The following is a 21827-nucleotide window of genomic DNA, read 5'->3' as shown; positions in this document are numbered from 1 at the left end:
CTGAAAATTATTGAATCTGACCCTAGACAAGGAGAAAAGACGATGATGTACTGTTACAGTCTGCACGATGCATCAAGGCGGACTGGAAGGTGTTAATAATGTGGACACTAGTCTGTAAGGGTGTCTGAGTCTTTTTTCCTGTCTCAGCTACGGAGGGACAGGTTTTTGGCTCAACAGCCTAGGATAACAGAGAGAGATCATTTTGAGCTCCGAGTATGGAAATTGTAGTTGACCCAAATTTGGGATTAAAATGCTGGACTTTATTTTGGCTTTGGTGCACGGCCTCTGAGTGTTCTCTTTCTGTGTGAGACCCTGTGGGTCTCAAAGGGGGGATTATATTGAGAAATATACCTGATATAATCATTATATATACCTGAACTATAATCACTATGTATTAGCTATTTACTATACTATGTAATCACTTCTAGGTACCGAATATTAATATGTATTATTTTACTAGGCACATTTTGCTATGTGTTGTTTTCACTAGATACTTTGTACTCTCTTAGCTGCATATTATGGCACTTACAGTACACCTGCTTGTTTTGCAACACTATTAGCTGCGATGTATCCCATGTATTACACTCAGCCTTTGTTTAGTACGAGATAACGGTGGCGGACAGGATGCTGCGAGCAGGAATGTACTGTGAGGGAGGTTGTCTGGAAAACATAATCTTGGCCACGAATAAGGCCCCAATGCGAACGTGTGAAAAACAATGGTGATGTACCGCGGGCTAGGCAAGAGCGATTAATTAATTCATATATAGATGATATGCAACTAAAAATTGATTGGATATGCTAATAAAACCGAAATGTAACTGAGATAAGAAATAACTATAAAGAATGCTGTACACCGGAGCTCGGGGGGCTTTCGGTGACAAGCTCATTGATTGCCTCAGCCTTTGTTTGCAAATAAAGGTTTAAACTTCTCGAAGAATTGTCTGTGTCTCCTGGTCATTTCAAGTAACCACGACATCGTCGGGCAGGAGGTACAGCAGCCTGAAGACCTGCACCTCAACGTTCAACAACAGCCTCTTCTCCACTGACATCAGGTTCCTGAATCGCCATGAAAAACCTTATCAGTGCCTCGGGCTACAGTTTTGTTCTTGCTTTTCATTTACTGAGGGATTGCTCCTTCAGGCCCTTCGAGGCCCGCAGCCTAGCGATCTTCTGATTCAATCCTAGCCTAGTCATGAGACAATTTACAATGACCGATTAACCTACCAACTGGTATGTTGCTCGACAGTGGGAGGAAACTGGAGCACCCAGAGGAAATCCACATAGTCACAGGAAAACATACAGACAGTGGAGGGCATTGAACCAAGGTCACTGGTACTGTAAAGCATTGTGCCAACCACTATGTTACTGCACCACCCTCTCTCTCTCTTTCAATCTTGCGCCTGTGTTATTAGTTATTTTGATGTTTATGTTTGCACCCATGTAAATTATGGATAATTTATGTTAATTTAAGATTATGTTAACTTACAGTTTATTTGTCCTTGTACTATGCTGCTGCTGCAAAAAGCTAATTTTCTCGGTAAGTATACACCATGACAGTAATGAATTTAAGGCAGTACAGGTGTCCTCCCCTTTACAAAGGTAGAGCGCTCCTATGAAACCTTTCTTAAACCAAAATGGCATAAAGCGAAGAACCATTCGTTCACTTATATGGGAAAATTTTTTGTAAAAGCAAATATCTTCTTTGTAATGCGAAAACAGGTTACCAATGTAGGTCTTTTGTAAAAGCAAAGTGGTGTAAAGTGAACATTCGTAAAGCGGGGGACACCTGTAATAAATAACTTAGGTCAACCCAAACTCCCTGCTCCTGATACATAGCCCTATATATTAGAGCATGCCAAGTACTTGTTGGAATTGGAATTTGTTTACTATTGCCACATGTAATGAGATACAGTGAAAAGCTTTTGTTTTTAGACAGATCATTCCTTAAGTAAGTAATCAGAGATGTAAGTAATTACGGTAGTCTTTGTGAACGTGGCCATGAAATGTTGGCACTGGAAGTGATGAAACATTTGCTGGCAGCCTGCAGCAATCCTGGCAGATGTGATTTGATGCAAATGACATATTTCATTGTAAGCTTCAAAGTACAGTTCATGACAAATAAAAGAACTGATGGAATGGAGGCTCAGACTCGATGGGCTGAATGGCTCAATTCTGCTCCTATGTTTTATGGTCAAATATTTTTGTCTTTAAGTAGTTCAGGTAGTAAAAGGGAAAAAATGCAGAATGAGGTGTTTCAGGTATAGTGTGTGTGTAGTGCAGATAGACAGGTAAAGTACCAGGGAAATGAGGCAGATTGGGAGAACAAGAGTTAATCTGTTAGCGCAAGAAAGATCCGTTCAAGAGTTAGAAATTGTCGTTAAACCTAGTAGGAAATCTTTAAATGTGATGATATTCCCTGCCTCCATAACAGGGAGCATATTCAGAAATCAGAAGTGCAAAGAGACTTGGGAATCTTCATGCAGGATTCCATAAAGGTGAACTTCTAGGTTGAGTTGGAGATAGGAAGACAAATGCAATTTTAGCACTCATTTCAGGAGTACTAGATTATAAAAGCAATGGTGTGAGGCATTGGTCAGGTCACACTTGGAGTAGTGTGAGCAATTCTGGGCCCCTTATCTAAGAAAGAATGTGCTGGAGTTCAGAATAATGAGGAGGGATCTCATTGAAACCTATTGCATAGTGAAAGGCCTAGATAGAGTGGACGTGGAGAGGATGCTTCTTATAGTGGGAGAGTCTAGAACCAAAGGGCGCAACCTCAGAATACAAGGACATCTCCAGAGATGAGGAAGAAGTTCTTTAACCACAGGGTGGCGAATCTGTGGAATTCATTGCTACAGACAGCTGTGGAAGCCAATTCATTGGGTAAATTTAAAGGACGGGTTGTTAGGTTCTTGAATATGGAGAGAAATCAGGAGAACGGGGTTGAAAGGGAATCAGTCAGGATGGAATGGCACAGCAAACTCAATGGGCCGAATGGCCCCATTTTGCTCCTATGTCATAGGCTCTTATCACCCTTTCAGGACAACAAGTCCAAATTTTACATTACATTAGCTTTAAGAAATACTTCCTCTATGGCTCCTCACATTCTGTTGTGTTACCAACTGGATTCAGTGTGTTCTCCCTGAAACAAAGGTAGCATTTCCATTGCCTTTTCCTGCACTGCGTTTAAGCAACTAAGCAGCAAAATACTTCTGGAGTGTCACCTGGAATACGACATTGGGAACCCTACAGTCAATAGCGGTTAGCGCGACATTGTCACAGCTTGGGGCATCGGAGCTCAGAATTCAATTCCGCCGTTGCATGTAAGAAGTTTGTACGCCCTTCCCATGAGGGTGAGAATTTCCTCCAGGAGATCTGGTTTCCTCACACATTTCAAAGACATTCCAGTTAGCAGGTTATTTGGTCTTTGTAAATTAGGCTGAGAAGTGCATACAGTAGAAACAAGAAAATTGTCAAGTGATTCACTTTGGAAGGTTGAGTTTGAAGATAGACAACAGGGTTAATGCAGGATAATTGGCAGTGTGGAGGAACAGAGGGATCTTTGGGGACCATGTTAATAGAGCCCTTAAAGTTGCCGCACAAGTTGATGGGGTTTTTAAGAAGGCATATAGTGTTGACCTTCTTTCGTCAGGGGATTGAGATCAAGAGCCGCAAGGTAACTCTGGTTACACCATCTTTGGAATATTGTAAAGCAAACACGAGGAAATCTGCAGATGCTGGAAATTCAAGCAACACACACAAAATGCTGGTGGAACGCAGCAGGCCAGGCAGCATCTATAGGGAGAAGCACTGTCGATGTATCGGGCTGAGACCCTGATGCTGCCTGGCTTGCTGCGTTCCACCAGCATTTTGTGTGTGTTGTTTGGAATATTGTGTTCAGCTCTGGTTGCTTCATTATGGGAAAGATGTGGAAGCTTTAGAGAGGGTGCAGGGGAAATTTACCAAGATGCTTCCTGAACTAGAGCACATGTCTTACGAGGAAAGGTTGAGCTCTTTGAAGCGAAGGAGGACGAGAGGTGACTTGATAGAGGTGTACAAGATGATAAGAGGTGTATAAGATGTTAAAAGGCATTGATCGAATGGATAGCTAGAGACATTTTTCCAGAGCAGAAATGGCTAATATGAGAGCCTTAATTTTAAGCAGATTGGAGGTAAGTACAGGGAGATGTCAGTGTAAAGTCTTTTTACACAGAGAGTGGTGCGCGCATGGAATGCCCTGCCATGGGAGGTGGAAGAGGTAGATACATTGGGGATTTAAGAAACTCTTAGATATAGGAGGGGGATTGAAAATCTGGCTGAGTGGTGCCATAATGTGGTGCCAACCTCTTAATGTCAGCAGGACCAAGGAGCTGATTATTGATTTAAAAGGAGGAAACCAGAGGTCCATGAGCCAGACCTCATTGGGGATCAGAGTTGGAGAGGGTCAGCAACTGTAAATTCCTTGGTGTTATCATTTCAGAGCACCAGTCCTGGGCCCAGCATGCAAGTGCAATTGCAAAGAAAACACAGTAGCACTTCTACTTCCTTAGGATTTTGCGAACATATGTCATGGCATCAAAAACTCTGACAGACTTCTAAAGATGTGTTGTTGACTGGCTGCATCACAGCCTGGTATGGAAACACCCTTGAATGGAAAATCCTATAATAATGGAGTGGATATGGCCCAGTCCATCACGGGTAAAGACCTGCCCATTGTTGAGCATATCTACATAAGCATTGTCACATGAAAACAGTGTACATGATCAGGGACTCCAGCTACCCAGGCCACATTCTCTTCTCACTGATGCCATGAGGAAGAAGGTACAGGAGCCTCAGGACTCTCACCACCAGGTTCAGGAATAGTTATTACCCCTCAAATCATCAGCCTTTTGATAACTTCACTCAGCTTCATTTGCTGCATCACTGAAATGTTCCCACAACCTATGGACTCACTTTCAAGGACTCTTCATCTCATATTCTCAACATTTATTGCTAATTTATTATTATTTCTGTCATTTTGTACTTGCATAGTTTGTTGTATTTTGCATACTGGTTGTATGCCTAATTGGTGAGGTCCTTCATTGATTCTATTATGATTTTGGACTTATTGAGTATGTCCACAAGAAAATAAATCTCAGGATTGTATAAGGTGACATATACAATATGTACTTCGATAATAAGCTAATTTGAACTTTAGAGGATAAAAAAATGGAGGGCTATGTAGGAGGCAAGGGTTAGACTGATGCTAGAGTAGGTTAAAAGGTTTGTAATGGTTTGTAAAAGGTTTGTACTGTTCTGTAATGTTCTATGTTCCACGGTATGCAATTCTCTCTGAAAGAGACAACATAGTTCCACGCCCCTAATTTTTGTCAGTAACCTTGGAAGTTTGTCATCAGCAAGCACGTATTTGAATAAAAACAAAGCACCTCAAATACACCCTTTTTAAAAAGTCTGTGGAATGAATTACTGATGTAGTCTTCAGGTCACAGATCCTAACACGCCCAGTAGCAATGTGCTCCCTACACCCTGCTAACAGGAAACATGGAGGGACAAATGTTTATTTTCTGAGTGGGAAGAAGTTCAGAGGCTTGCTGGGCTGTTGCCTGTTAATGATGGAAAGCTGTACCAGCTAGGTTGGCATCTGTTTGCATTTGGGAGAGTTGGAAAGCATTAGACTGAAAGGTGAAAGATCATGAGATATGGGTGTGAGAAGATGTTTCCTCTTGTGGTAAATTCAAGAACAAAAGAGTCACTATTTAATAATAGGTTAATAAGAGATCAGGTGTAACCTTTTTTCTCTCAGATTCCATGATAAACAAGTTGGGTGGATGGGTTAGCCATAATATAGTTAAGAAACAGATCAGCCATAATCTGATTAAATGGAGGAACATCTGGAGGGGACAGAACATACTAGCACAAATTAATCAATCGCTGCCTCACTATGACCACTTTGATCACTTAGAAGGATTATTTTGCACTAATTGTGTGTACATTTAACTTATATACTTCTAGTGATTGCTATGTGTCTGGGATGCTGCTGCAAGTAAGCTTTTTATTGCATCTGTTTATACATGCACTTGTGCAACCAACATTAAACTGAAAGACTTTGACCTTCTCTAGTCCTGATTCAGAGTTTGACCCAAAATGTTCACAATTTCTCTCCTTCCCCAAAGGTGTTACTCGACCCGCTAAGTTCCCAGAGAAGATTGCTTGTGGCCATAGACACAAGGGGTACTGCAGATTGCTGGAAATCTAGAGCAACACACACAATGTGCTGGAGGAGACTCTGCAGGCCGGGCAACATCTTTGGAAGGGAATAAACAGTTGACGTTCTGTGCCGAGACCCTTCACCATGTTGTGGTAGTTAGTGGCATTTGTTTTCTCCAGTAACTATTACTACTACATCGACTCAGGCCTAGGGGGCCGGCGTCAGGCATAAGGCATCTCCAGTAAAGAGTACAGCATATCAAATGCACAGGATTGGAAAAAGTGCGAGCGAATTAGTGCTTCACCTAGGCAGGCTGTTGGGAACAATAAACGGTAAGCAGAAAGAACTCAGCAGAAACTGCGGAGGCAGAGAGTCTATGTCGACGATTTGGTTTTGAGACCCTGTCTCAAGACTGAGAGGACAGAGGAAAGGTGGCTAGCAAATTATAGTACAAGAGGGGGAGGGGGTGGGACAGAGAGAGTGATTGGTAGATTCAGACTGCGAGAGGGAGATGGACAGATAGAAGCAGGAAGGAGGGAAGGTGAACAAAGAGAGAGAGATAAAGTAGGTGGAACACACACAAAATGCTGGAGAAACTCAGCAGGTCAGGCAGCATCTATGGAGAGAAATAAACAGCCAACGTCTCAGGCCATGATCCTTCATTAGGACTGGAAAGGAATGGGGGAGAAGCCAGAGTAAGAATGAGGGAGTACTGCCTGGCACATGATGTGATGAAGCAACAACAGTTTATCTCCCTCCATAGATGCTGTCTGACCTGCTGAGTGATGCACCATCAATAACTCTCGGAGACATGAGGCGAGATATAGGCTTTTATTCACTGGAAGAAAGCAGTCAGCAGCAAGAGACCTCCATACAGCATCCTGGAGACTGAGGGAGGAGCAGTGCCTCCAATCGCCTTTATACAGGGGTCTGTGGGAGGAGCCACAGGAGCAGTCAGCAGGTGGGGGGGCGTGTCCAGACAGGTATATGTAGTTCACCACACTGAGTTCCTCCAACAGTTTGTGTGTGTTACTCTGGATTTCCAACATCTGTAGAATCTCATGTTTGTAGTAAGGTAGGTGGACAGGTGATTATGTGAGATAGAAAAACACTGGGGTGTGGGCTACATGTAACTGAAAAATCCAGTGATTATGCTGTTGGGTTATCACCTTCCGTAGTGAAATATTGTTCTTCCAGTTTGGGTATAGCTTCTGTAGCAAGGGAGAAGGCCAAAGGCTGACAGATCAGTGTGCGAGTAGGAAGGAGAGTTAAAATAGCATGTTTTTAAAGACACACAAGGTCATTTAGATGCAAAATATGTACTCACTTGTATGGGTTTTTGAGGAAGGAAACTCGCTGGAACTTGTTGGCTTTATCTCGTATGTCCAAACCTAAAGAGAAGAAGAGAACATTCATTACACCACTGTGGAAGTGTGCTTACCATATTGAAAGATTTGTTCGTTTTCTGACTTAAGAACAAAGTTGACCAATGGTCATCTGTAAATACAGAATCTGTTCACAACCCTGGAAGTGGGTAGTCCTACAGGGAAAGATCTGCAAGCCCAGCTTGTGTAAAATCAGGAGATGACTTGATTGGAACATTCAAAATCCTGAGGACATGCTTCTAACAGTGGGTGAATCTTGGGGGTGGCTGTTTAAAAATAAGACCAGAAATGAAGCAACATGTTATTCTCTTGGATTGTCAGGAGTCTTTGAAACTCTTTTCCTCAAAGGGTAGTGGGTGAAGAGTCATTAAATATTTGTAAGGCAGGATTAGGTAGTTTAAGGGGGTGGAAAAATTATTGTGGGTAGTCGGGATCACAGGGTAGGATTTTAGTCAGATTAACACCACACACAAAGTGCTGGAGGAACTCAGCACGTCGGGCATGTTCAGTGCAGGGAATAAACAGTTGATGTTCCAGTCCTGATGAAGGGTCTTGGCCCAACACATCAACTGTTCATTCCACTCCAGGGGCGCTGCCTGACTCGCTAAGCTTCTCCAACATGTTGTGTGTGCGCTGCTCAAGATTTCCAGCATCTGCAGAATCTTGGGTGGGATTAGCTTCATGACGATGAATTGCAGAATAGGTTCAAGGGGTAAGAAACCCAAATCTGACAGTGATTCTTAGCTCTGCATTAGAATATAGAACATAAAACAGAGCACAACACAGGGCCCTCGGCTTACAGTTCTGTGCTGACCTTTTAACCTTCTCCAAGATCAATCTAACTCTTCCCTCCCACATAGCTCCCCATTTTTATCATCCACGTGTCTTTCTAACAGTTTCTTAAATGCCCCTAATTCATTTGCCAAAGTTTGTGTGGATAATTGGCACGGTATGGCACCAAAGGAGGGCATCGTTTGAAAACACAGCATTAGATTCCAAATTCATGGTGACAACACTCTGATCTACTCACCACTGCGTCCGTGTGTCAAGCATTACTGAAGGAACAGAACTGTCCTCTGGCAGGCTCTTGGGAAACCTAAAGCCACTGTCTCCAATCCACTCCAGATGCACAGGCATTACCCTGTCCCCTTTATACGTTAAAGGGAATACTGACCTTTCACGTTGAGCTGAGCAAACTGCAGTTCATCTGCGTGGTCTCGGAACAGATAATGGAAGTCCTCCCAGGTGAGTTCGTCTTTGTCCTGGAATCCCGCTTCCTTGAACAGCGAGTTCATGATCTCATCCTCCTGTATTTTTGATAAGCAGTTATGGGAGATCTCAATGAAGGACCTGGAAGAACAAAGGGTGAATAATGCCTGTCTCCACCAGAGTAAAGTCACAAGCAAAAACACTCCAGTAGTACTAAGTATTGTAGACAGAATCAGAAATGTTAAATCACAAATACTCAGATTGTTTTCTAGCAGGAATTACTATTCATATTTTACATTAACATTAATTTTAATTAGAATTTAATTTAGAGATACAACACGGTACCAGGCCATTCTGGTCGAACAAGCCCACCTTGCCCAATTACACCATTTGACCAACTGCCTACTAACCTGTAGGTCTTTGGAATGTGGGAGGAAACCAGAGCACCTGGAGGAAATCCACATGGTCACGGGGAGAAAGTATAAACTCCTTATGGATGGTGGCGGGAATTGAACCAGGGCTGCTGTTGGGTGTAACTGCTACACTACCATGCCACCCGATATAAAAACCCGACATAGCATCTGTGGCGCTAATGGAATTCAAACACTCAACCCTCTGATCTGGAGTCAGACTCTGCCGTTGCACCATGAGGCCCGATCCATTGTGCTACTGGCTTGCAAATATGAGGTTATGACACAATAGGAACAGAAATAGGATGTCAGCCCCTCAAACCTGCCCTGCTATTCAAAACCATCACAATTGGCCATCCCCCGCCTTCATCTCCTCCTCTCTGCCAGTTCCCCACAGCCTTCAGTTCCCTCATCTTTAAACAAGAGTATCTGCTTCCACTTTGTACACACAGTGATGCAGCCTCCATCATTCTCCATGAGTTCCTGAGGCTCACTCAGGAATGGGCGGATGGTAAAAAAGCAAAGGTAGCACGCAGTCAGACTATCAGGGAGGGCAGGCAGATGATAGGATAAAATTGCAGCCACCAGAGTGAGTATCAGTACATTAGGGATGCAGAATTAAAATGGGTAGCAAATGCGGTACTCAAAGTGTTAAATTTCAAAGCACGGAGTATAAGAGATAAGGTGGATGATCTTGTTGCAATATTACAGATTGTCAGGTATGATGTTGTGGCCATCACTGAATCGTGGCTGAAGGATGGTGGTAGATGGGAGCTGAATGCCCAAGGTTACATGTTGTATCAGAGGGATAGGAAGACAGGCAGAGTGGGTGGCGTAGCTCTGCTGGTAAAGAATGGTATCAAGTCAGTAGAAAGATGTGACATAGTATTGGAAGGTATTTAATCCTTGTGGGTTGAGTTAAAAAAACTGCAAGAGTAAAAGGACCCTGATGGCAGTTATATTCAGGCATCCCAAAAGTAGCTGGGATGTGGACCACAGATTGGAACAGGAAATAGAAAAGGCGAGTCAAAATGTCAATGTTATGATAGTTGTGGGAGATTTCAGCATGCAGGTCGATTGGGAAAATCAGGTTGGTAAAGGATCTCAAAAGAGTGAGTTTGTTGAAAGCCTACGAAATGGCTTTTTAGAGCAGTTTGTTGTTGAGCCTGCTAGGGGATCAGCTATACTGGATTGGGTGTGATGTAATGAACTAGAATTAGGGAGGTAAAATTACCCTTGGGAGGCAGTGATCATAATGTGAGAGTGTTCAACTTGAAACTTGATACGGAGAAAGTCTAACTTTCAGTGGAGTATTTCAGTGGAGTAAAGGAAATTCCAGTGGTATGAGAGAGGAGTTGGCCAAAGTAAATTGGAAGGAGGTGCTGGCAGGGATGACAGCAGAGCAGCAATGGTGTGAGTTTCTGAGAAAAATGAGGAAGTTGCAGGATAGATGTATACCAAATACAAAGAAATACTCAGATGGCAAAATAGTACAACCGTGACTGACGAGGGAAGTCAAAGCTAATGTAAGAGCAAAACAGAGGGTATAAAACAACACAAAAATTAATGGTTTGACAGAGGATTGGGAAGATTTTAAAAACCTACAGAGTACAACTAAAAGAATAATTAGGAGAGAAAATATGAAATATGAAAGCAAGCTATCAAACAATATCAAAGTGGATAGTAAAAGCTTTTTCAAGTATGTAAAGAATAAAAGAGAGATGAGAGTGGATATAGGCCCACTAGAAAATGAGGCTGGAAAAATAATAACGGGGGACAAGGAGATGGCAGATGAACTAAATGAGTGTTTTGCATCTGTTTTCACTGTGGAAGACACCAGCAGTGTGCCAGATTTTGAAAGGTGCGAGGGAAGAGAAGAGAGTGCAGTTACTATTACAAGAGAAAAGCTGAAAAAAGCTTTCAAAAAGCTGAAAGATCCAAGGGTGTATAAGTCACCCGGATCAGAAGAACTGCACACTAGGATTCTGGAAGAGGTAGCAGTAGAGATTGTGGAGACATTAGTAATGATCTTTCAAAAACCATTGGACTCTGACATGGTGCCAGAGGAGTGGAAAATTGCAAATGTTACTCCACTCTTTAAGAATGGAGAAAGGCAGCAGAAAGGAAATTATAGACCAGTTAGCCTGACCTCAGTGGTTGGGAAGATGTTGGAGTAAATTGTTAAGGATGAGGTTATGGAATACTTGGTGACAGTGGACAAGATAGGGAAAAGTCAGCGTAGTTTCCTTAAGGGAAAATCTTGCCAACAAACCGGTTAGAATTCTTTGAGGACAATAAAAGTAGGATAGATAAATGGGGTGCAGTGGATGTTGTCTATTTGGACTTTCAGAAGGCCTTTGACAAGGTGCCACAATGAGGCTGCTTACCAAGTTAAGAGCCCATGGTATTACAGGAAAGTTACTGGCATAGTTAGAGCATTGGCCAAAAGGTAGGAGGCAGTAAGTGGGAATAAAATGGTTCTTTTCTGGTTGGCTGCCAGTGACCAGTGGTGTTCTGCAGGGGTCAGTGTCGAGACCACTCCTTTTCATGCTGTATGTCAATGATTTAGATGATGGAATAGATGGCTTTATTGCCAAGTTTGCAGATGATACGAAGATTGAGTAGAGTCAAGATTGAGCAGGTAGTATTGAGTAAACAGGTAGGCTGCAGAAGGACTTAGACAAATTGGGAGAATGGGCAAGGAAGTGGCAAATAAAATGCAATGTTGGAAAATGCACGGTCATGCGCTTTGGTAGAAGGAATAAGTGTGCAACTATTTTCTAAACGGGGAGAAAATCCAAAAATCTGAGATGCAAAGGGACTTGGGAGTTCTTGTGTAGACCATCCTAAAGGTTAACTTGCAGGTTGAGTCAGTGGTGAGGAAGGCAAATGCAATGGTAGCATTCATTTCAAGAGGTCTAGAATACAAGGGCAGGGATGTGATGCTGAGTCTTTCTAAGGCACTGGTGAAACCTCACCTTGAGTATTGTGAATAGTTTCGGGTTCCTCATCTAAGAAAAGATGTGCTGGCATTGGAGAGGGTTCAGATGAGGTTCACAAGGATGATTCCAGGAAAGAAAGGGTTATCATACGAGGACCGTTTAATAGCTCTGGGTTTGTCCTCACTGGAATTCAGAAGGATGAGGGGGGATCTCATTGAAACCTTTTGAATGTTGAAAGGCCTAGACAGAGTAGATGTGGAACAGATGTTTCCCATGGTGGGGGAGTCTAGGACAAGAAGGCACAGCCTCAGGTTAGAGGGACATCCATTTAAAACAGAGATGTGGAAAAATTTCTTTAACCAGAAGGTAGTGAATTTGTGGAATTTATTACCACAGGCAGCTGTGGAGGCCAGGTCGTTTGGTGTATGTAAGGCAGAACTTGATAGGTTCTTGATTGGACATGGCATCAAAGGTTACAGGGAGCAGGCCGGGGAATGGGGCTGAGGAGGGAAAAAAAAGGAGCAGCCATGATTAAATGATGGAGCAAACTCGATGAGCTAAATGACCTAACTCTAATCCTATGTCTTATGGTCTTATGGAACTCAACAGGTCAGACAGCTTCTGTAGAGGGGGATAAACAGTTGGCGTTTCTGGCCAAGACTCTTCATCAGGACTGTAGGGGAACAGGTCGAGGGGAAGAAGTACAAGGTGGCAAGTGATAAGTTAAAGTGGGTAGGTGGGGCAGGAGAGATTAAATAAGAAGCTGTATGGTGATAGGTGGAAGAGGTAAAGTGCTAAAGAAGAAAGAATCTAATAGGAGAGATTAGACCATGGTCACCTGCCACTTGTACTCCTTTCCTTCTCCCTTCCTTCTTATTCCGTCTCCTTCCCCCATCCATTCTCTCCAGTGCCGATGAAGGTTCTCGGCCCAAATTGTCGACTGTTTATTCCTCTCCATAGCTGCTGCTTGAATTGCTGAATTCCTCCAGCATTTTGTGTGTGCTGCTCTGGATTTCCTGCATCTACAGAGTCTCTTGTGGTTATTTTTTTTTGGAGTTATTTTGTGTCTGCAATCATTTTCTGTTATCACAAACAAGAGAAAATATGCAGATGCTGGAAATCGAAGTATTCCACACAAAATGCTGGAGGAACTCAGCAGGTCAGATAGCAAATATGGAGAATAATATTTTGTGTTATGTTACACCTCCTCAATAATTTAACAGAGGAATTTTCTGGTCAAAATCAGCCCTGCGCATCAGATATGGTTCCAATACAGTCACACTGTTCCAGGAACAGCCAATGTAGATTGTTGCCATGACTACCAGCTGTTATTTAAGGTACTCCACACATTAATCTCACTTAATAAGTCATATTTCCTGCCTCCTTCGTCTTGACTGAAGTATTAATTCTCTACTCTCATTCCCAGCAGAGCCAGCAAATATCTGATCAGCTCCATCTGTCCTCACACTCACCACTTCAAAATTAACATCACACTCAAAATGCTGCAGAAACTCAGTAGGTCAGGCAGCATCTAGAAAGAGGAATAAACAGTCGATGCTTTGGGCTGGGACCCTTCATCAGGGCAAGACACCAAGGGGTCCAAAGCCGAAATAAGACAGTGGAAGGAGGGGAAGGAGCACAAATTGGCAAGTAATAGGTGAGACCAAGTGAGGGAGAAGATGAGTAGTTGGGTAGAGGGGATGAAGTGAGCTATTGACCTACATTAAGGGGCAATTGTCAGTGAACACAAAACCTATTATCTCAGCTGGAGACTGGAGTGCCTGAGGGAAAACCTTCAGGCGACAGAGAGAATGCGCAAACTCTGCAAAGACAGCTCCTGAGGCCAGTGCTGCTCCCGACTACCTGGGGCACTGTGGCACTGTGGTGCCCACTATTGGCTAGGTCACACCCAAGTATATGATTAAATAAAGACTGAAGACAATTGCATGTCAACAGAAGAGGCCCATGTGATGAAGCTGGCTTTGGCTTGATGCTCTTGGTGTGGATGGAAGATGTTGAAGGCTCTTTTTATTTCTTGAACCCTTTCTTGCACATGTAACACAGTGTGAGCTTTCAAATAATTATCTTTACAAACCCAGAATGTCCTTAAAATGTAAGAAATCTATCCATGTTTACCTTAATAATACAGAAAATTCCTCTTTTGATAGGAATCCATTTCCGTCGACATCATACATCTGGAACATGAGCTTAGACTTCTCTTCAGGAGAACCTGTAAAAAAAACCCATGACAAAAGTATTGGTCTCTTTGCAGCCTTCATCAAAGAATTCCCCAATTTCAGGCAACTGGTTCTTTTTATCTGAATCAGACCTGGCCATTGATCCACCTGCCTCATTCTCTCTTTCTCTGTTGGTGAAACATGATTTTCTGGGCATAACCCTCAGCCCTGCTATTTGTAACACCAAATAGAAAAAAAGGGAGCATAATCTGCTTCTAACTGGTATGTTTAATAACCAGTTGGTCTCATCCTATCACAGATATTCCCTCTGTCCTATCCATCCCTCCCTAATCTTCTCTACAACTGAACCTTCGCATGGTTTCTCTCTTTTCCAGTTCTGATGAAGAGCTTTTGACCTGAACTCGGTTTCTCGCATTGCAGATGCTTCCTGACCTGCCGAGTATTTCTAGTATTTTCCATTTTAAAAAAAAATTTAGACTTTAAGTATCTAAATTCCAGTTTATTGTCATATGCACAAGTATGCAATTAAAAAAACAACTTTCATCAGTATCACAGACACATAGCATCATAAAAGTAGCATTCACAAGAAAAAACAAATAAAATATAAATTACACACAAACACAAGTAAGTCTGCAGAATTTGGAAATCCAAAGCATAACACACAAAACGCTAGAAGAACTCACATGTCAGGCAGCATCTATGGACATTTTGGGCTGAGACCTTTCTTCAGGACTGAGAAGGAAAGGGGAAAATGCCTGAATAAAAAGGTGAGGGGAAGGGGAACGAGACTTGCTGGAAGTGATGGGTGAAGCCAGGTGGGTGGGAAAGGTCCAGGACTGGAGAAGAATCTCATAGGGGAGGGGAGTGGACTATAGCATGAAGGGAAGGAGGAGGGGACTGAGGGGAAGTAATAGGCAGGTGAGAAGAAGTGAAAGGTCAGAATGAGGAATAGAAGAAGGATGGGGGTGGGGTGGGGAACGGTCACCGGAAGGATAAATCAATGTTCGTGCCATCAGGATGGAGGGTTCCCAGACAGAATATAAGGTGTTGCTCCTCCACCCTGAGGGTGGCCCTCGTCTTGACACACAAGGAGGCCATGGATCGACACGATGGAACTGGAATGGGTATCAGAATTAAAATGTTTGGTCACCTGGAAGTCCTGTTTGTGGCAGGTGGTGCAGACATGCTCGATGAAGCAGTCCCCCAATTCATGACGGGTCTTGCCAATGTACAGGAGGCCGCATTGGGAGCATCAGGCGCAATAGACAACGCCAGCAGATTCACAGGTGAAGTGTTGCCTCACGTGGAAGAACTGCTTGTGTCCCTGAATGGAGGTGAGGGAGAAGGTGTATGGGCAGGTGTAGTACTTAGGTAACTTGCAGGGATGGAAACCAGGAAGGAGATTAATGGGGAGGTACGTGGTCAAGGGAATCACAGAGCGAGTGATCCCTGTGGAAAGCAGAGAGGGTGGGGAGGTAAAGATATGTTTAGATCCTTTTGGAGATGGCAGAATTTGCAGAAGATAATGTGTTGGATGTGGAGGCTGATGCTGCGTAATAAACTTTACACTTTTTTTTACAGAAAACAGAATTAGAACAAAAGTGTCCATTTTAGTGTAAAATGGTCAAAGTGGGTATGATGACGGAGATATTGTCTCCACATCTGCAGATTTATTGATTTTCATTCACATTGATGTAAGAAATTTGTTTAATGTCACTGAGAACAGACACAGGCCCTTCTGCCCACCTTGACTATACTAACAATTAAATACCCATCTACACTTATCCCACTTATCAGCACTTAATTCATAGACTTTAAAAAAGACATTTTTGTCAAGGATTTAGCAAACAATAACAATGTGCATGATCATTCTATTACTGGAAAAGTAATGCATTTGTGTGAACTATCAGTAAACAATATTAAGAGTTTTAGAGAGCATCTTTATTCTAGTTAAACCTTTCTCTGGAAAATGTCCAACTGAGGTTCAGGGTTCAGTTGTACAATCAAAATCATTGCAGCATCTTGTGATTCACAAATTAACTTTTAGATTTTCTAAGCAAATGGTTTGTATTAAGTGTCATTTCCAATTGGACCACATCCATACCACAGATGGAAGTGTATAGAATATCATGGAGTAATTTTATAACTTTATATTGTAGATACTTAAAAGTTCCTAAATTAAGAGCTAAAGTTTCATCTCATCTTCATGCTGGGTTTTATAAAACTGGCATGCATCACAAACAAGGTTTCTTTTCATAGGACATTTACACATGATTACACATCTTGTATGTGTGCTAAAGGAAACACAAGACCAGAAGACATAGGAACAAATTAGGCTATTTGGCCCATCAAGCGTGCTCCGCGATACCATCATGGCTTTATCTCTCCCAACCCCATTCTCCTTCCTCCTCCCTGTAACCATTGACCCTGTTACTAATCACAAACCAATCAACCTCTTCTTTAAATGCCCAGTGACTTGGCCTCCACAACCATCTGTGGCAATGAGTTCCACAGATTCACCAGCCTCTGGCTAAAGAAATTACTTCTCATCTTTATTCTAAAGGGATGTCCCTGTATTCTGAGGCTATGCGCTCTGGTCCTAGACTTCCCTACTTTAGGAAACATTCTCTTCATGTTCACTCTGTCAAGGTCTTTCAATATTAGATAGGTTTCAATGAGATTACCCTCTCATCCTACTAAACTCCAGTGAGTACAGGCCCAAGCCATCACATGCTCCTCATACATTAACCCTTTCATTCATGGGATCATTCTCATGAATCTCGTGAGGACTCTCTCCAATGCCAGCACATCCTTTCTCAGATAAGAGGTTTCAAAACTGCTTATTATATTCCAAGTGTGGTCTGACCAATGCCTTATAAAGCCTCACATTATTCCTTGCTTTTATATTCTAATACTCTCAAAATGAATGCTACTGTTGCATTTGCCTTCCTTACACCAGGAACAGCCACCACACAAGCTCAGAATATGTCAAGCACTGCTCCTTGCCTTCATGCCATTAATGTGAATTCAGTCAATTTCAATACAAGACGGACTGGTCAGACGTGGTGTCCCATGCACTAAGTTGTGTCCTCACGCACAGGAGAGCTCCAAAATAGTGTTGTCCATCAAGTGATAGTCAGCACAACTGCTTTACAATGGCGGTGATCACCGATTGGTGTTAAATTCCTGCTGCTGCCTGTGAGGAATTTGTCCATTCTCCCTATAACTGCATGGGTTTCCTCCAGGTACTCCTGTTTCCTACTACATTTCAAAGATGTACATCTAGGGTTTTCGTGAATCGTGGGTGTGCGATGTTGGTACCAAAGTGTGGTAACACTTGCAGGCTGCCCCCCTGCACAATCCTCGGAATGGTCATTGACACAAAAACAACACAATTCACAGTATGTTTCAATGTCTTGATGTGCATGTGACGAATAAAGCTGATCACTTTCATAAGCTCCAATTATATCTGATAATGAGCTCAGTACTCACACCCTATCTTTATGAGAATCAATTACAATTAAGCTATTGGAATCTGCTTTGTGGACTGGTCCCGAATGAATAACCTTTGATGCACAGTGTATCAGAAATCCCATTATACACAATTCAACAGAAAGCAACAAACATTCTCCTCAGGAACAATATGGATCGAGCAGCATCTGTGGAGGGAAAGGAACTGTCAATTCCTTATCGAAGAAAGGATGTGCAGGCATTGGTGTGGATCCAGAGGTTGTTTACTGGAATGATCCCAGGAATGAAAGGGTTAATGTATGAGGAGTGTTTGATGGCTCTGGGCCTGTACTCACTGGAGTTCAGAACAATGTGGAAGGGTCCTCACTTACAACCTATCGAATATTGAAAGGCCTAGATAAAGTGGATGTGGATAGAATGCTTCCAATAGTGGAGCAGTCTAGGACCAGAGGACACAGCCTCAGAAGTGAAGGACATCCCTTTAGAACAGTGATGGTGAAATTACAAAGGACATTTACAAAATGGGGAAGATAACAGCATCTGTTAATCATAAGCTGGAACAATTTGATTCATACTGGGAAAAATGGTTTAACTACATAATGCCTCATAGGCCTGATTTTATTCTCACAAATCAATGAATCTGTTGTAAAAAAAAAGATCACTCCCTACTTGTACATAGTTCTTTCCTTTTGCTTGTTTTTTCTTTCCACTCTTCTAGAAGTGTATACCTCAGATAAATGCTTTGTGGAGATTTGTGATATATATGACTATATGATATATATGTACAATGTCTGAAATACATCTTATGGAAATGTTTGTTTGATGATGAACTTCAATAAAAAAATAAATTACAAAAAAAAGAACAGTGATGTTGAGAAATTTCTTTAGTCAGAGGGTGGTGAATCTGTGGAATTCATTACCACAGATGGCTGTGAGGCCAAGTCATTTGGTATGTTTAAAGTGGAGGCTGATGGGTTCTTAACGAGTAAGGGTGTCAAAGGTTACAGGGAGAAATCAGGAGAATGGAGTTGAAAGGGGTAATAAATCAGCCATGGTGGATTGGCTGAGCAGGCTCAATGGGACAAATGGCCCAATTCTGCTCCTATCTTATGTTCAACTGAAACCCTAATCTCCAATCAGTACTGATTTACAATTTCAACTCAGTATGCTGACAATTCATTTCCTTCCACAGATGCTACCTGACCCACTGAGCTCCTCCAATAGGTTGTTTGTTGCTCCAGATTCCAGCATCTGTGGTCTTCTGTGCCTCCATCTGAAAGCACTGACTGATGTTTAGTTGATCATTTCATGGTTCTCAGATATCTGCAGGAATGGAAAAGGCTGGAAAGAAGAGCAGTGTTACCATTATAATTCCTCTTTACCTTTCATGAATATGATCAAGATATCAAAGAACTCTCTGAAGGATAAGTAGCCATTTCCATCTTTGTCTGCTAGAGAGAACATCTGCTCAACGAACATGGAATCATCCTTCAGTCCGAGGGCATCAGCAAACTCTATCCGTGTTAGCTCACAATTCAGTGATTCCTTAGCCTTCCTTGATATCTCGGTGTTGAAATCACCAGCATCTGATCTGTCAATGTCTAGAACCTATAGTGTAAATAAAGGAGATTTCATTTATATATCGCCTTTCCAAAACTCAGGTTGTCTCAGTTTTCTGCCGGTGAAGTGAAGGCTGGCTATTTGACCTAGCTGGAAATCTGTCAACCAATACGCAGCCAGCAAAGTCCCAAATCAGTTCTCAACTGCAAACTTAAATTTTAGCCATGTTTTCAGTTACTATTGGCTGGGGTTCCAGCAAGAATCTCCCTATTTACGCAGAGCCATGGGATCTCTTATCTAGCGTTTGATGTCCGTGAGCCTGTACTCAATGGAGTTCGGAAGAACGAACTGGATAACTGTGAAACCTGCCCAGATACTGAAAGACCTGGGTAGAGTGGATGAGGAGAGGATGTTTCCATCAGTAGGAAAGTCTAGGATCCAGGGCACAGCCTTAGAATCCCTTTAAAAACAAGATGAGGAGGAATTTTTTAAGATTCAGAGCGTGGTGAATCCGTGGAATTTTCTGCCATTGCGGACTATGGAGCCCAAGTCATTGGATGTATTTAAGGCAGAGTTTGATGGGTGATTAGAAAAGGTGGTTAAGGTTTGCAGGCAGGAAAATGGGGTTAAGAAAAATTAGCCATGATTGAATGTCAGACTCAATTTGCCAAATGGCCTACTCTCCTCCTATATTTTATGGACTTACAGTCTCATGAGAGGGTAGATGTGCCTTCAGTTTAATGTCTCATCAGAAAGCATGCATCTTTGAAATTTCAGTACCTCCTCAGTACTGCACTGCTGAACCAGCCTAGATGCTTGGATACGTTTCTCCGGTAAGGCCATATGGAATTTTGACATGGCAGAGAAGGGGAAAGGACTGACAGTGGCTTTGGGAAATAAGGCAATCTTTTTTTTGCATTTTCTTGTACATTCAACTTCCCATTCATGCATACAGGTATCAACCAAAAGTTGACATTTCCTGTCATTAAATTGGCAGTCACTAACTTGGCCCTCAAATGTAGAAAGAATATTTGTGGGTGAGATTCCTGGATCACTTCAGAAGCCATCTCTAGTGTGATTTATGCCCAGCGTGACTGAACTATTGGGTAGCACCTCAGTTTGCCATTTCTGTCCTACCTGTGCAAATACCCTCCGGAAAAATGTATCCAAAATCTGGCTTCGCTGCTGTTTAGTGACCGCTTCTTTGAAGATTGTTCTCTGGCTAGTCTCATTCATGAGTAGATGGGCTCTATTCTTCTCCAGTTGCTCCCTGAGCTGCTCAATGAAATCATCATGGTCCTCCTCTGTGTCAAACAACAGCACCTATTATAGGAGAGAGACAAAAATAACACAGCTATAGGTAACACTATTGTGTTAGATGTCCATCGTTAAACAACATTCCCTCTTATTTGTGCAAATGGATGCAAGACTCTTCACTGTAATTGTAATGGAATGGAGCTGAGGAATAAGAAGGTGTATATGTATTTATTTTCTAATATTTATAATAAAATTAGGTCACCATTATCAAATCACAGAATATTATATAGAATCAAGCACACATTAGTTCTTGTCTAATAGAGACTAGCGTAGTGCTGTATCAGCCTAGATGTTTGGATCATTGGCTAGGCAGTGCAAGAACTAATGTCTTGCTGCTTGTCTATCTGCTTGACATGTCCTTCTTTGTGGACCCATCCTTGTGTGAATTTTATGAGAAAAGTTGGCTCTGATATGATCCAGTATAGAAGTGAGCATTGTGATGGTAAATCCCACAGAAATGCTTTGTCCTCTGTTAAGCCACAAGCCCTGAACTAACTGTCAATTAGATAAAGCACCTGCGAATCTCTCTGCTGTGCCAATGAGACAGAGAGTAAAAGGGGAGTCCTTCCGTTTTTCAACTCATTGGAGAGTTGGGCTGAATGGGTCATTTCCAAGTTGGCAGTCTATAACTAGTGGATCAGTGCTGACTAAATACAGTCAAAATTCATGGTCTCCAAGGAAGGACCGACTGCATCGTACCGTAGTCACAGAGTCACAAAGCAGTACAGCACAAAACCAGGGCATTTGGCCAACCTAGTCTGTGCCGCCCTGATTTTCTGCCTAATACCATATACCCACACCTGGACCATAGCCCCGCATACTCCTCTCATGCATGTACCTACCTAAACTTCTCTTAAATAGTACTATTGAACACGCTGCTACCACTTCCACTGGCAGCTTGTTCCACGTTTGTACCACCCTTTTTTGTATTTATGCATGGAATGATCTGCATGTAACAACAGTGGATCAATTGCTTGAACCTATCCCTATCCCACTGCAAACACTCTGATCTGTAATCACCTGGAATCATACAGTCACAGAGCACTACAGCACAGAAATAAGCCTTTCAGCCCATCTAGTCCATACTGAACTATTATTCTACCTGGTGCCACGAATCCACACCTGGG

The 21827-nt window shown here is 42.4% G+C and overlaps 1 protein-coding gene across 1 annotated transcript in view; it reads right to left on the bottom strand.

The window, feature by feature from the left end:
* Positions 1-21827, bottom strand: part of LOC140714331 (dual oxidase 1-like) — a 130866-nt gene that overhangs the window by 51063 nt on the left and 57976 nt on the right. Inside the window, exons 18-22 of the mRNA XM_073025494.1 lie at positions 20521-20706; positions 19206-19431; positions 14291-14384; positions 8768-8943; positions 7536-7599 (exon numbers count right to left, since the gene is read on the bottom strand). Of these exons, the coding sequence (XP_072881595.1) occupies positions 7536-7599; positions 8768-8943; positions 14291-14384; positions 19206-19431; positions 20521-20706 (746 nt within the window). The remainder of the gene's footprint in view (positions 1-7535; positions 7600-8767; positions 8944-14290; positions 14385-19205; positions 19432-20520; positions 20707-21827) is intronic.

Source organism: Hemitrygon akajei, chromosome 21, assembly GCF_048418815.1.
Source record: "Hemitrygon akajei chromosome 21, sHemAka1.3, whole genome shotgun sequence".
NCBI classification, from domain to species: domain Eukaryota; kingdom Metazoa; phylum Chordata; class Chondrichthyes; order Myliobatiformes; family Dasyatidae; genus Hemitrygon; species Hemitrygon akajei.
Note: the sequence above shows the minus strand (reverse complement) of the source record. Positions and strands in the feature narration are given on the sequence as shown.